Below are 14,505 nucleotides of genomic sequence, written 5' to 3' on the forward strand. Positions count from 1 at the left end.
CCTGGTACGCTGCAGGAAAGGATGTCCCGAGGCATGGTACATTGGGGAGACCATGCAGACGCTATGACAATGGATGAATGAACACCGCTTGACAATCACCAGACAGGAGTGTTCCCTTCTAATCAGGGGACACTTCAGCAGTCATGGGCATTCAACCGCTGATCTTCGGGTAAGCGTTCTCCAGGGTGGCCTTCGTGACACATGACAAAGCAGAACCGCTGAGCAGAAACTGATAGCCAAGCTCTGCACACGTGGCGGCCTCAACAATGATCTTGGGTTCATGTCACACTATCTGTATCCCCCACGACTTGCCTGGGCTTGAAAACTCTCACTAACTGTCCTGGCTGGAGACAATACACACCTCTTTAACCTGTGCTTTTCCCCCTCTCCACTCACACTGTCTGTACCTTTTAAGGCTTGATTACCTGTAAAGACTCGCGTTCCAATCATTATCTTGTAAATTTGAGTTTGTGTCTGCATATGCCCTGTTTGTGAACACAACTCTTCAGTCACCTGAAGAAGGAGCCTGAGACTCCGAAAGCTTGTGCTGCCACGTAAACCTGTTGGACTTTAACCTGATATTGTGAGACGACTTACTGTACTCCAAACATAACAGCCATAAAAATTGGAGATGCAATATTTGGGTCAGTGTAAACAACTGATCTGACCAACACAGCAAGCTTCAGATCACAGTTCCCAGACTTGAGCCTCTTTACGACCTGCATCTGGTATTAATCTATAAATTGACCAAAAATCCCAACATGCTTCACTCTCAGCCAGAATAGCCATTTTAAAGCCATTATTGCCATTATTATTAAATTATTGTTGTAGCAGTTCTTTCTCTGTCCACACCTGGAACACAGTAAGTCTGTCAACACCAGGTTTAAGTCCAACTGATTTATTTGATAGTAAACTCACAAGCTTTCGAGGTTTCCCTCTTCGTCAGGTGAAACCTCGAAAGCTTGTGAGTTTACTATTAAATAAATCGGTTGGTCTTAAACTTGGTGTTGTCAGACTTCTTGCTGTGTTTACCCCAGTCCAACACCAGCATCTCCGCATCACACCTGGAACAGCCACATCCCACAAAGGTTATTTTTACAACAGAGCTGCCAAAGATTTATCGTGTGTAGTTGATCCATACAGATGGGGAAGATACTGGCTGAGCTCATGACATTTCATTGGGCTGCACTACTTTTGAACTGATCTTTGGTCCTAGTACTTGATCACTTGTCCAATTATCCCAACTGGAAGTACACATTCGTTACAGCCGTTGGGACTGAACATTTGAGTTCAGTGATTTTAAACTGCAATCTTTCTCCTCCATTTTGACCCTTTTTATTAATATTTGAAACCATTTTTGTCCCAATGTAGATGCCCCCTTCACCTCCTGGACTAAGTTTTGTTTTTGCTGAGCACTGACCTTTATTCTACCATTAATGCATTCTGATATCTTAACTTTTATGCAGCTACTTGCACCTTCTCCTGCATTAATACTTTCTCTGCCTTATGACCTACACATCTTTCTTGCATTCCCTCCTCCTTCCCACCAATCACTGACTTTCTGCTTTGCTTACAGTATATCATCCATGCATACATACTTGATCAAGAAGGCGAATGGAATGCTGGCTTTTATAGTGAGGGGGATAGAATATAAAAGCGGGGAGGTTTTGCTGCAACTGGACAGGGCACTGGTGAGGCCGCAGCTGGAGTACTGTGTGCAGTTTTGGTTGCCGCACTTGCGCAAGGATATTTTGGCCTTGGAGGGAGTGCAGAGGAGGTTCACTAGGCTGATACCAGAGATGAGGGGGTTGTACTATGAAGAGAGACTAAATAGACTGGGTCTGTACTCGTTGGAGTTTAGAAGGATGAGGGGGGATCTTATAGAGACGTATAAAATAATGAAAGGGATGGATAGGGTAGAAGTAGAGAGATTCTTCCTGCTGAGAAAGGACAGCAGGACTAGAGGACACAGCCTCAAGATAAGGGGGGGGAGCAGTTTAGAATGGAGTTGAGGAGGAACTTCTTCACTCAAAGGGTGGTGAATCTCTGGAATTCTCTGCCAGTTGAAGTGGTGGAGGCTACCTCGCTAAATATATTTAAGTCACGGGTAGATAGGTTTTTGACAGACAAGGGAATTAAGGGTTATGGGGAGAAGGCGGGAAAGTGGAACTGATCTACTTCAGATCAGCCATGATCTTATTGAATGGCGGGGCAGGCTCGAAGGGCTAGATGGCCTACTCCTGCTCCTATTTCTTATGTTCTTAAGCGTTAACTCTATTTTGTCTCTTCACAGATGCTGCCAGATGCACTGAGTTATTCTTGCATTTTCTGTTTTTGATGCATGTAAAGATGTTGTGCTTTACAGTCAAATATCCAATGATGGCCAAGACTTTCTCCGGTTAACATGCCAGAGAACACTTGTGCAACTGTGTCTCAGTAAGGAGATGTGAACGGATATAATTGGCAAGAGAAGCAAATCAAATGAAATGTTGGAGTCTGGTTACAAGGAAATTCAGTTACAAGGATAGAAAAGTGTTGCTGCAGTTATACAGGCTTTGGTGAAACCACAGCTGAAATATTGTGTGCAGTTTTGGTCACCATATTTAAAAACTAATACATTTGCATTGGAGGTGGTACAGCCAAGGTTCACCATGTTGATCCCCGGGGATGAGAAGATTGTCTATGATGAAAGACTGAGTAAATTAGGTCTACGTTCTCCGAAGTTTAGAACAATGAGATGTGACCTCGTTGATAGATACAAGACTCTGAAGTGGCTTGACAGAGATGACACCAAAAGGCTGTTTCCCCTGGCTGAAAAATCCACAACACGGTCTCAGTATAAGGGGGCCAATCATTTAGAATTGAAATAAGAAAAAAATCCTTCTTTCGAAGGGTTTTGAATCTTTGGAATTTTCTAACCCAGAAGATTGTGTATACTTCCTTGCTGAATGTGTTTCAGGCTGAATAGATAGATTTAATCTGGAGACACTGGAGAGCAGATGAGAAAGTGGGATTGAAGCTGAAGATCAGCCATGATTGCATTGAATTGCAGGACATGCTTGACGGGCCATGTGGCCTCCTCCTTTCCATGTGTTCTTATGTCTTTATTGTTTTTGCAATTTTATGCATAGATTCACTGAATTGTGGTTTTACGAAAACAAATTAATACTAACTCCTATCAATGCAAGATTATAGAATCTTTACAGTGCAGAAAAGGCCGTTCAGCTCAGAGTCTGCAATGACCGACTGACCAAGTGTCTTCCCCAGACCCTATCCTCTGTAACCCTTAATATTTTAACAAGTTTATTTGGTAGCAAAAGCCACTAGCTTTGGAGCGCTCACTGCTCCAAAAGCTAGTGGCTTTTGCTATCAACTAAACCTGTTGGACTTTAACCTGGTGTTGTGAGACTTTGTACTGTGTTTACCCCAGTCTAACGCTGGCATCCCCACACTCTTAATACTTACCATGGCTAATCCATCTAATCTATACATCTTGGGACACTAAGGGGCAATTTAGCATGGCCAGTTCACTGAACCTGCACATCTTTGGACTGTAAGAGGAAACTGGACCACCCAATGGAAACCCACACAGACATGTGAAGAATGTACAAACTCCACACAGTCACGCAAGGCTGGAATTGAACCTAGATCCCTGAGCTGTCAGACAGCAGTTTAACCACTATGTCACCATTCCGCCTAAGATGTCCAGTCTGCGCATGTGCCACAGGCTTGAGCATTTGAGGAACATGAATGACATTGTCCTGCTGCACCCAGCCTGCCAGTACATCTCTGCATGTGCATGAATAGTTCTGAAGCTCCAGAGCTATTTGTAAGAGTTATATAGATGATCTGGAGGAGGGAACCGAGTGTAGGGTGTCGAAATTTGCTGATGACACCAAGATTGGGGGAACGGCAAATTGTGCGGAGGGTGTGGAGAGTCTGCAGAAGGATCTAGATAGGCTGGGCGAATGGGCCAGGAAATGGCAAATGGAATTTAATGTTGGCAAGTGTGAGGTGGTCCACTTTGGTAGGAAGAATGGTAGGAAGGACTATTACTTACGTGGCGAAAAACTGCCGCAGGCGACGGTGCTGAGGGACCTCGGGGTCCTTGTGCATGAGTCGCAAAAACCCAGCTTGCAGGTGCAGCAGGTGGTCAGGAAGGCGAATGGGATGCTGGCCTTCATAGCGAGGGGGATTGAATATAAAAGTAGGGAGGTCTTGCTGCAGCTGTATAGGGCATTGGTGAGGCCACAGCTGGAGTACTGTGTGCAGTTTTGGGCGCTGCACCTGCGCAAAGATATTTTGGCCTTGGAGGGAGTGCAGAGGAGGTTTACTAGGCTGATACCGGAGTTGAGGGGGTTGAGCTATGACAGGCTGAATAAACTAGGCTTGTACCATTGGAGTTTAGAAGAATGAGGGGAGATCTCATTGAGACGTATAAGATGATGAATGGGATGGATAGGATAGAGGTGGAGAGACTCTTCCCGCTCAAAAAAGACAGTAGGACTAGGGGGCACAGCCTCAAGATAAAGGGGGGGCGGTTTAGAACGGAGTTGAAGAGAAACTTCTTCACTCAAAGGGTGGTGAATCTCTGGAATTCTCTGCCCGTTGAAGTGGTGGAGGCTGCCTCGCTAAATATTTTTAAGACGCGGGTTGATGGGTTTTTGATAAGAGAGGGGATTAAGGGTTATGGGGAGAGGGCGGGAAAGTGGAACTGAGCCGCGACAGATCAGCCATGATCTTATTGAATGGCGGGGCAGGCTCAAAGGGCTGGATGGCCTACTCCTGCTTCTATTTCTTATGTTCTTATGTAAATAATATTAATGCAATTTAACTTTCACATTGTTTTACCAGCTTTACCAGAATGTTAGGAAGAGAAATCAGATGTATTTTTACATTTTTTTTTCTAGCTATAGAGACATTTTCAATATACAGATGTAATTGGGACTATGTGGCTGAACACAAACCAGCTTTAAACTTGTCAGATGTGAATGAGTCTCTATACTCCATAAATGTATCACTTAATGCCTTTGTAACAACAAAAGGGACACTCAACATGCATGGGTTAACCCAAGAGCTTAGAATACTTCTAAGAATAAAATCATTCAGTAAAGATTGTTCAGGCTATTGCTGGTTCCTGCCCACGTTTTTAAAACAATGAATTCTTGCCAAATGCAAAAGATGAGAAAAGTTATTAAGAAACGGATTTCCTGATGCCAGGGTTGATATTATATCATTACTCACCTGTAAGATGCAAAAAATGTTACTTGTAGCAATGAACTGACACACTAACATGAATGACTAGTGTGGACTTGCATACTTCTTGAACATGTTTCTTTCCATCCTCGTGATTTTCCCATAAGATATGTAGGCCTAATTGTTTATTTGAGTGGCACCAGTTTTGGTCCTGGCCACTGCCGATTCAATTGCTCTGTATGATGTAAGGGGACAACGGCATTGCATGTGCATGCTTGGCATTGAGCAAATGAACTAAGTGTAAAGAGAGTTTTTTGGTTTATTTATAGCAATGATTACATCGGATATATAGAAATTTGGCCCAATCATCTATACCAGCCTCCTATATTTTCCCATCTGGATTTCCTCATTGGAACCTTGCCAGTGAAACCCATATCCTATAAAAGATGAAGAAGATATCATCTTTTCCCTTCTACCTCATATGCGTGTTTAGTTTCTGCTTAAATACATCCAAGCTATTCTCTTCAACCACTGCCTGTGGTGAGCAAGAAATTGTTCCTGATTTCCCTATTGGATTTTTTTGTGACTATCTTGTATTGATGACCTAGTTATGTTCTTCCCCTGAGGAAACATTCTCTCTGTATCCACTGTAGCAAATTCTTGCAGAATTTTAAAGACCTCTATTGGCTTGCCTGTCAGCATTTTCAAGGGAAAAGAAATAGTCTATCTATTCTTTCACGTTCAGTAAACTTAGGCATTTCTGGTATCATCCTTGTAAATCTGGTTTGATCTTTCTATACTGCCTCAATGGTGACCAGAACTGCATGCATTAGTGTGCATGTAAGCATTACAGCAACAAATTTATTTTTAAAAATGTAATATTTTTAAATGTGAAATTATTTAACTATAAAGTTTTTTTTTAAAGTGGAATCTAAAGCAAATTGTTCCTTGGAGGACCGAAAACAGCTTGCCCTATTAGTGATGGAGACTCTGACAGTACTGCTGCAAGGATCCAACACAAATGCAGGTAATTAGAGGATCTGTTAATAAATTCTATCTCAGTGGCAGAGATACTTGATTCTGTATCAGCACATAGATTTTGGCACACTATGTAACAGTGGTATAAGAGTTTTATTCAATCAGCTGATCCCTGTCTGTCCATTCTCGCAACTTTTGGTAGAGTTTTTTAAAAAGAGTTTTATTCAAAAGATATTTTTTAAAAAATACTTATTACTTGGCAACTGTACTCATAATATTTGAAGTCTTCATACTACCCTTTAACTATTGATGAGGACAATGTTTTTTAAAAGGGGAAAGTAATCCCCAGACAGCAAATGGGGATTATACTTCTGTATGTACTCAAGCTCCAAATTCCCTGCTTTCTTTACTATCCATTCTTAGAATGTGGGCATCAGTGGCAAGGCCAGCATGCATTGTCCATCTATCTCAAAATGCCACAAGAAGATGCTGTTGAATCTTGTTAAACCTTTGCGATCGTGTGGTGAAGAAGCTCCCATTACATTTGTATGGCAACAAGGCCTAGGATTTTGACCCATGGATAATGAAGGAATTATGATGATGTACTGTTCGCATGCATCTTATGCCCTTGCTCTTCTAGTTGGTGGGAGTCATGGGTCAGGAAGTGTTGCTGACAAATCCTTGATGAGTCACTGCTATTCATCCCTATAGGTAGTACGTGCTGTCGCTAGTGTTCCAATTGTAGAACTGCTGGTCAGAAAGAGCGTAGTGACCAGGATGGTGCAGTGGTTAGCAGTGCTGCCTTAGCGCCAGAAACCGAGTTCTGTTCTGGCCTCAGGTGAATGCCTTTGTGGAGTTTGCATATTCTCTCTGTGTGGGTTTCCTCCATGTGCTCTGGCTTCCTTCCACAGTCCAAGGATGTGTGGGTTAGGTTGATTGGCCATACTAAATTGACCTTTAGTATCAGGGAGATTAGCAGGGTAAATACGTGAGGTTATGGGGATAAGGCCTGGATAGGATTGTTGTCAGTACAGGCTTGGTGGTGAAGATTACACCATCTACACTATAGGGATTTTATGAATAGTGCATTGGCTTGTGAGTGTTGAAAATTCTCCCCTGCAGTCAAATATAGAGTATTTCTACACCCTCCTGACTCTTCATACATAAGAAGGCTTAGGGAATCAGGGAGTGAGCGAACTCCTTAGCATAGAACACCTAGTTCGCTGATCCAGCTGCATTTTGCATCAATGGAGAACTCCAGGATGTTGAACATGGGTATCTTCGTAATGAAAATGCTTTCGAATGTCAAGAGAAAACTGTTACCCATCTCATTGGAGATGGAGATCAACATCTGTGGCAGGAATGTTACTTGCCACTCATCAGCCCAACCCTGATTGGATGCATGACTTCCATTGTTTGAGGAATTATGGGAAAAAATCTGTGAACACTGCAAACAAATGCATATAATCTCATTTCCAATCTGATAATTGAAAGAAAGTTATTGATGAAGCATTGGTTGTTGTATTTAGAAAGCTGCTATGAGGAATTCCTACAATGCTGTTGTGGACCTAAACAGCTTAATACCTAAGAATCATCTTTTGTCTCATTTATGACTCCAATTCCATTGAGCACAAGTTCACATCAACAGAATCTTTTGATTTGATTTTTGATTTGATTTGTTATTGTCACATGTATTAGTATATCATGAAAAGTATTGTTTCTTGCATGCTATATAAAGTATATCATTCATAGAGAAGGAAAGGAGTGGGTGCAGAATGTAGTGTTACTGTCATAGCTATCCATAAATTAGTTGCTTGACATGCGATACAGCTCTTCTAGCCTGTACCTCTTCCAGCAAAGAAGATTGTCAAACATTTTACATGGAGATAGTGCTGCTGTAAAAATAGTGATAGTTTGCATCACTAAAGATGTGGAGATGCCAGCATTAGACTGGTGTGGGCACAGTACGAAATATCACAACACTAGGTTAAAGTCCAACAGGTTTATTGCTCTGAAAACTCGTGGTTCCAAATAAAGCTGTTGGACCTTAACCTAATATTGTGAAACTTCTTACTGTGCATCACTAAATAGTCTTGCCCTTCTGAATTTTGAAAAATGTTTGTAATTCATTTCCCTCAGGTTTCAATTCCCCATGTCAAACCTTCACCTAGATGACAGACACAGCCAAGTTCTAGATGTAAACATATGCCATTTTGTAACCAGTTGCTCGGAGCTATGCATGATTTTCAAAGTTTTTCTTGAGAGAAAAGAAGGAAATTTTATGAGAAAATAATTAGTGTGGTGAATGTAGGGATTAAATAATTTTAGACTGGTTTTTATTGTACATTTTTTCAGGTGTTTTCCGGGAGTTTGGAGGAGCGCGATGTGTGCATAACATAGTTAAATATCCACAGTGTCGGGAACCTGCACTGATGATTATACAGCAACTAATTTTGTCCCCTAGTGGTGAAGATGATATGGGTACATTGTTAGGACTGATGCACACAGCTTCATCTACAGAATTGCAACTCAAAACTGATATTCTAACAGTAAGTATATTGTATTCATACTTTAGAGTCCGTTTTAAACACACCTGCTTAAAACCACAACTGTGCCTTTTTTAAGCCAATCTTTGATTCAATTTACCATCTCATCAGTCAAGATAAAACTGACCACCAGTTACTTTAGAATATCAGCCAAAGGTAACATTCAGCCTTGATACTAAAGATGATTATTGGCATTGCATTATTCATGCTAATAAAAATGAGGTCTGAATAAATCTGTTTTATGAATCCTAACCATAATTTTCTTTCAATTGACTACACTGAATAATACCCATGATCTCCATTTTCATTTTGTTGAAATGCATGTTTCCACAGGCTCTCCTTACTGTGCTGAGAGAAAGTCATCGCACACGAACAGTGTTCCGAAAAGTTGGGGGATTTGTTTATGTCACATCACTGTTGGTTGCCATGGAACGTTCCTTGAGTCATGAACCGAAGGGAGTTTGGGAAAAGGTGAACTCAGACCAAGTCTTTGAACTGGTGCATACGGTCATTTGTACATTAACTGCAGCAATGCGTTATGAACCTGCTAATTCCCATTTTTTCAAAACTGAAATTCAGTATGAAAAACTTGCAGATGCTGTGCGTTTGCTTGGCTGCTTCTCAAATGCCCGACAATTAGGTTCATTTACTTTCTGTCCTTCGAATACCCAACCATTTCAGAAAATGCTTGAAGATGATGCATCATTGGAATCTGTTCCTCCTGCACTGAAATATTGTAGTAAACTTTTCTCTTGTCTCTACAAAATGGCCACAGACTCTTTTGACAGGTAAGAAGTTAATCAATTTGACCTTTTCTGTTTTCAAGTTTCCAAAGTAAACATTATTTTAAAGGTAACAATGCTCAAGAGCAAATGTATATTTTTCAGTGTAATTGGTTAAGTTTTATTACGTATTTTGTAGTGGGTTTAATTGAAATATTTTGGAAATTTTTATGTTTTGTATCAAATTGTGGTTTATAGTTGAATAACTAAATATTAATTGAAATGCTTTTATTCCTTAGTTGATAAATCCTATTAGAATAGCAGGATAATTGCTGTACAGCATATTGAACTCTTGAAGTGAGCACCTCCTCAAAACAATTTAAATTCTATAATAATTCTTAGGATTTTGACTTCCACATTTAAACAAATAATTGGCATGTATATTGGCCATGAGGGGCCTAATGTGAAAAATATCTTCCTTTGTTCAAAAGTTCTGCATTTAAACATATCAGAATCTATCTAATAACAGTTATCAGTTTTCCCTTCCATCAACTGGCTTTTATTTACTGAGTCATTTATATAAGGTTTTTTCATCAAATTACTCATTTTTATTTCTCAAGTTAATTGCCTTTCTATGTGGTGTCATATTGCAGAAAATGACCATGGAAGATTGAATAATTTTCATTTATTGGGAATGAATTGCTTTGACCAAGGCAAATATGATACATATCTTGGAATCTCAATTTTGGAGAAAAACAGCTGCTTTCTTTCTAATGGCTTTATTTTGTAGAATTAAGTTGCTTGAATTTCCTGTGCAAAGATTCTCCAAAACATTTATTGACTTAAGCCCCATCTTATCCTAGTTTTTAAAGGAACTTAAAGATTTTCATAGCAATTATAAAGCCAGTGGGCAGGATTTTCCATGCTTCCCACCTTGTGTTTACAGGCAATGGAAGTGGCCCGCCATTGGCTTGCAGCCAGATTTTCTGATCCTCTGCTGTCAAAGGAGTTTCCTGTTTTATTACCTCCCCCCCCCCCACTCTAGTTACTCTAACAGCAAATTCCAGCCAGTGTAACTCTAGGTCAATCAACTGGTATGTCAGGGCACTCCAACACACATTTGGAAATGCACCTCCGAGTACTATTCAAAACCATCTGCCTATGACAGTGGACGCACTCACTCCACTCTTGATAATGTTAGTCCCCTTCTGGAAATCTTTACACCTCCACCATCAGACAATTCTCTCTCTCTCTTTTTCTTTCCCCCTGGTCGGTGCTGATCCCCAATCCCTCAGACCTTATGCTTCCTACACTCTCCTCTCTTAACTCACCTTCCAAAATCCCTTGATCCTCTCTGGCAATGTCAGAAGAATCAGCATTATCAAGAGGTGATGGATTGAGTGGAGTTGAGCACTTTCATGTAGTGATGCGGTTCTGAATATTGCCAGGGACAAGTGTTGGGAGGATGAACTTTGGGTGAGGGGAAACTGTGATGTTGGGATTGACCACTTCATTTAAAGCAGTGCAAGTCAATGAAATAAGGACTGACCTTAAGGGGTCTGACTTCAGTTCAAGACAGCAAAAGGGGTATGACTGGCCTGATCATGCTCAACAGTTGGCCAATCAACTTTTTGTAGGGAGGGAATAGAGAGACACGGACCGAATAAGGGTAGAAGATTTTTATTTAGTTAGGGCATCATGATTGGCATAGGCTTGGAGGGCTGGAGGGCCTGTTATTGTGCTGTACTTTTCTTTGTTCTTTGTCCCTGTTTCCCTGCTATAGCTGGAATTTGAAGGTCCAGAAGTGTAACGTTAAATGGCAAGTGGACAGATTAAATCGCAGTCAGCATCAGATGCAACCTGTAATGCTGAGCAAAAGAAGTGGGCCATAATTGTTTTGCATCACAATGTAATAAGCACACAAGAAGTAGTAGTGAATGAGGTCAGTCAAGGGAGGGAATTTTTTTCTTCCGATTTTCACTTTGATTTTACATTCCTTAACAGTTCAGAAAATTTTTAAGTTTAGCATTCAGCTACATCTAGCCCTCTCCAACTTTGTTCCTGGAACAATTAATGCTTTTGCAGTGTGCCAAAGAATTTCTCTTGCGAACCGTGCAGTCCAGGGGGAAAGACATAGAATAAAAGTAGGTAAAGTTTAGAAACTCTACAAAAGAAATTCAGAGGAGATACAAAGAACAAAGAACAACCCAGCACGGGAAACAGGCCCTTTGGCCCAATGAGCCCGCGCCGCCGCATCACCCTACACCTGTTCTACCCTGCATGTCTACGAATGGAACCCCTAACTTAGCCAGATTCAGGGGAGAATAGTGTCAATTTGGTAAAACCAATCAGCCTAAGAGCACATCTTTGGGGTGTGGGAGGAAACCGGAGCGCCCGGAGGAAACCCACGCAACCACAGGGAGAATGCGCAAACTCCCACAGACACAGGCCCAAATCCATGTATCTGCACAGCTAGCAGTGCTAGTCACCGAGCTGTTGCGGCGCCCGTCTACCGGTCCAGGATCAAGCACACACACCGACACGAAGTACTAGGCCACTCCCGGAACTTCCAAGAGCAGCCCACGCATGACCCACCGTGTGCATGCCCCTCGTTTGACACGAGGTGGACCTCCTCCTGCGGAATAAAAAGACAAAAACGTTAATCTTACAAGCCTGCTTTTCCGGTGTCTCCCGAGGTTCTAACCTTATTTAATAGCCCCTACCATAACCCTCCATCCTCGTTTCACTCATGTGTCTATCTAACTGAACCTTAAACGAGTCCAACGTTCCTGCCTCCACCACCCTACTCGGTAGCGCGTTCCATACCCCTACAACTCTCTGCGTAAAGAACCTTCCTCTCACTTCCAAATTATACCTCTCCCCCCTCACCCTTAAATCATGACCTCTCGTGTTTGTACCCAGTCTAGGGAGCAGTCTCTCACTATTAACTCTATCTATTCCCTTCAGTATCTTATATACCTCTATCATGTCCCCCCTCAATCTCCGTCTTTCCAAGGAGAATAGTCCCAGCTTCTCCAACCTTTCCTCGTAACCCAGTGTCTCCATGCCAGGCAACATCCTGGTAAGATGTATGTAACAAAGGAATTTGGGTTTAAAAGAAGAAGCGATTGATCATGGAAACAGTGGAAATAATCTGAGGAATGAAAATGAAAACTACAAGTAGCATAATGGATTGAACAAATAGACAAAAGTTAAAAATTGGTAAAGAGAGCTAGGCTGTAGCTGGAGTACTGTGTGCAGTTTTGGGCGCCGTACTTACACAAGGATATTTTGGCCTTGGAGGGAGTGCAGAGGAGGTTTACTAGGCTGATGCCAGAGTTGAGGGGGTTGAGCTATGAGGAGAGGCTGAATAAACTAGGCTTGTACTCGTTAGAGTTTAGAAGAATGAGGGGAGATCTCATTGAGACGTATAAGATGATGAATGGGATAGATAGGATAGAGGTGGAGAGACTCTTCCCACTCAGGAAGGACAGTAGGACTAGGGGGCACAGCCTCAAGATAAAGGGGGGGTGGTTTAGAACGGAGTTGAGGAAGAATTTCTTCACTCAAAGGGTGGTGAATCTCTGGAATTCTCTGCCGGTTGAAGTGGTGGAGGCTACCTTGCTAAATATTTTTAAGATGCGGGTTGATGGATTTTTGATAAGAGAGGGGATTAAGGGTTATGGGGAGAGGGCGGGAATGTGGAACTGAGCCACGACAGATCAGCCATGATCTTATTGAATGGCGGGGCAGGCTCGAAGGGCCAGATGGCCTACTCCTCCTATTTCTTATGTTCTTATAGCCAGTATTATTAAAAGAAATGAGAAACACTTTGTTCACATATATTCACAGCAAATGATTGAAAAATGGTTAAAAAGAATAAAATGATGGAGCCATTCAAATACTGTACAATCAAGTGACTAGTGCTTTATAAAACATTCGTTTGGCATCGGCTGGAATGTTGTGTTCTATTTTGGGCACCACGCTGCAGAATGGATATGAAAATATTAGAACAGGTACAGAAATGATTGAGAATGGTTCCAGGGATCAGAGACTTCAGTTGGATGGACTCATTGGAGAAACTTGGGTTGTTGTAGTTAGAGAAAGTTGAGATCTTATGGAGGCTTTCAAAGTCATCAGAGGTCTTGGTAGAGCAGGTAGGGAGAAACTGTTCCTGTTGGCAGGTGAGTCACGAACCAAAGGACATCAGTTTAAGGTTAGTGGCAAAAGCACCAAAGGCAGCATTCTATGGACTGAGTGTCTAGCATCCAGATTGCATTACCTGAGATTGTAGTGAAGAAAAATTCAGTCATGGCGTTCAAAGGGGAACTGGTTATGCATCTGAAAAGAGATTATTTGTGGAGCTGCTGGGGAGTGGAACTAGCTTACTTGCTCCTGCGAAGAGCCAGCACTGACAAGAGTTTTGATAGTTTTTCCAGGTTGGTGTAGAACTTGAGTGTCATTGGTACTGTGCTTATCCAGACAAGAGGAGAGTATTCCTTTCAGACTTTTGATTTGTGCCTTGTAGATGTTGGACAGGCTGTGGGGAGTCAGACGGTGAACTGCTTGCCACCGTAAACACAACCTTTGACCTGCTCTTATAGCCACAGTGTTTATGGAACTTGTCTGGTTAAGTCATTGGTAATTGATGGTGGTGGATTTGTGATGGGGGTGCTTTTGAATGTTGGAGGAGGTGGTTAGATTCTTGTGGGGAATTATCATTGCTTGACATTTTACTTGTCATATTGCTAGAATGTGAGCCTGCTCACCAGCTAATCCGCCACTGCGAACAAGTCTCCACCCTGGCTGTCTCCGGCTGTCTTGATCAAACAAGGATTGACTGTCTTGATCAAACAAAGCTTGGCTCCCCGTCACCCAAATCTAATCAGGATCTTCCTGGAACGTAACATGGAGTATAGACTCCAGGATCAGATAATTATGGATTGTGCACCAGGATAAATGAAAAAATTAAAAAACGAGTAGTGCAAAAATGCAGCCATTCCCATGTTTGCAACACATGATGCCCCCATTTACTGGGATTTTTTCTCACTTTGTGTTTAACG

The 14,505-nt window shown here is 41.8% G+C and overlaps 1 protein-coding gene across 1 annotated transcript in view; it reads left to right on the top strand.

The window, feature by feature from the left end:
• wdfy3 (WD repeat and FYVE domain containing 3) overlaps window positions 1–14,505 on the top strand; it is a 346,946-nt gene that overhangs the window by 138,516 nt on the left and 193,925 nt on the right. Inside the window, exons 10-12 of the mRNA XM_080191135.1 lie at window positions 6,122–6,223; window positions 8,530–8,723; window positions 9,054–9,508. Of these exons, the coding sequence (XP_080047261.1) occupies window positions 6,122–6,223; window positions 8,530–8,723; window positions 9,054–9,508 (751 nt within the window). The remainder of the gene's footprint in view (window positions 1–6,121; window positions 6,224–8,529; window positions 8,724–9,053; window positions 9,509–14,505) is intronic.

Source organism: Carcharhinus amblyrhynchos, chromosome 1 (genome assembly GCF_965287045.1).
Source record: "Carcharhinus amblyrhynchos chromosome 1, sCarAmb.v2.hapA, whole genome shotgun sequence".
In the NCBI taxonomy this organism is placed as follows: Eukaryota; Metazoa; Chordata; class Chondrichthyes; order Carcharhiniformes; family Carcharhinidae; genus Carcharhinus; species Carcharhinus amblyrhynchos.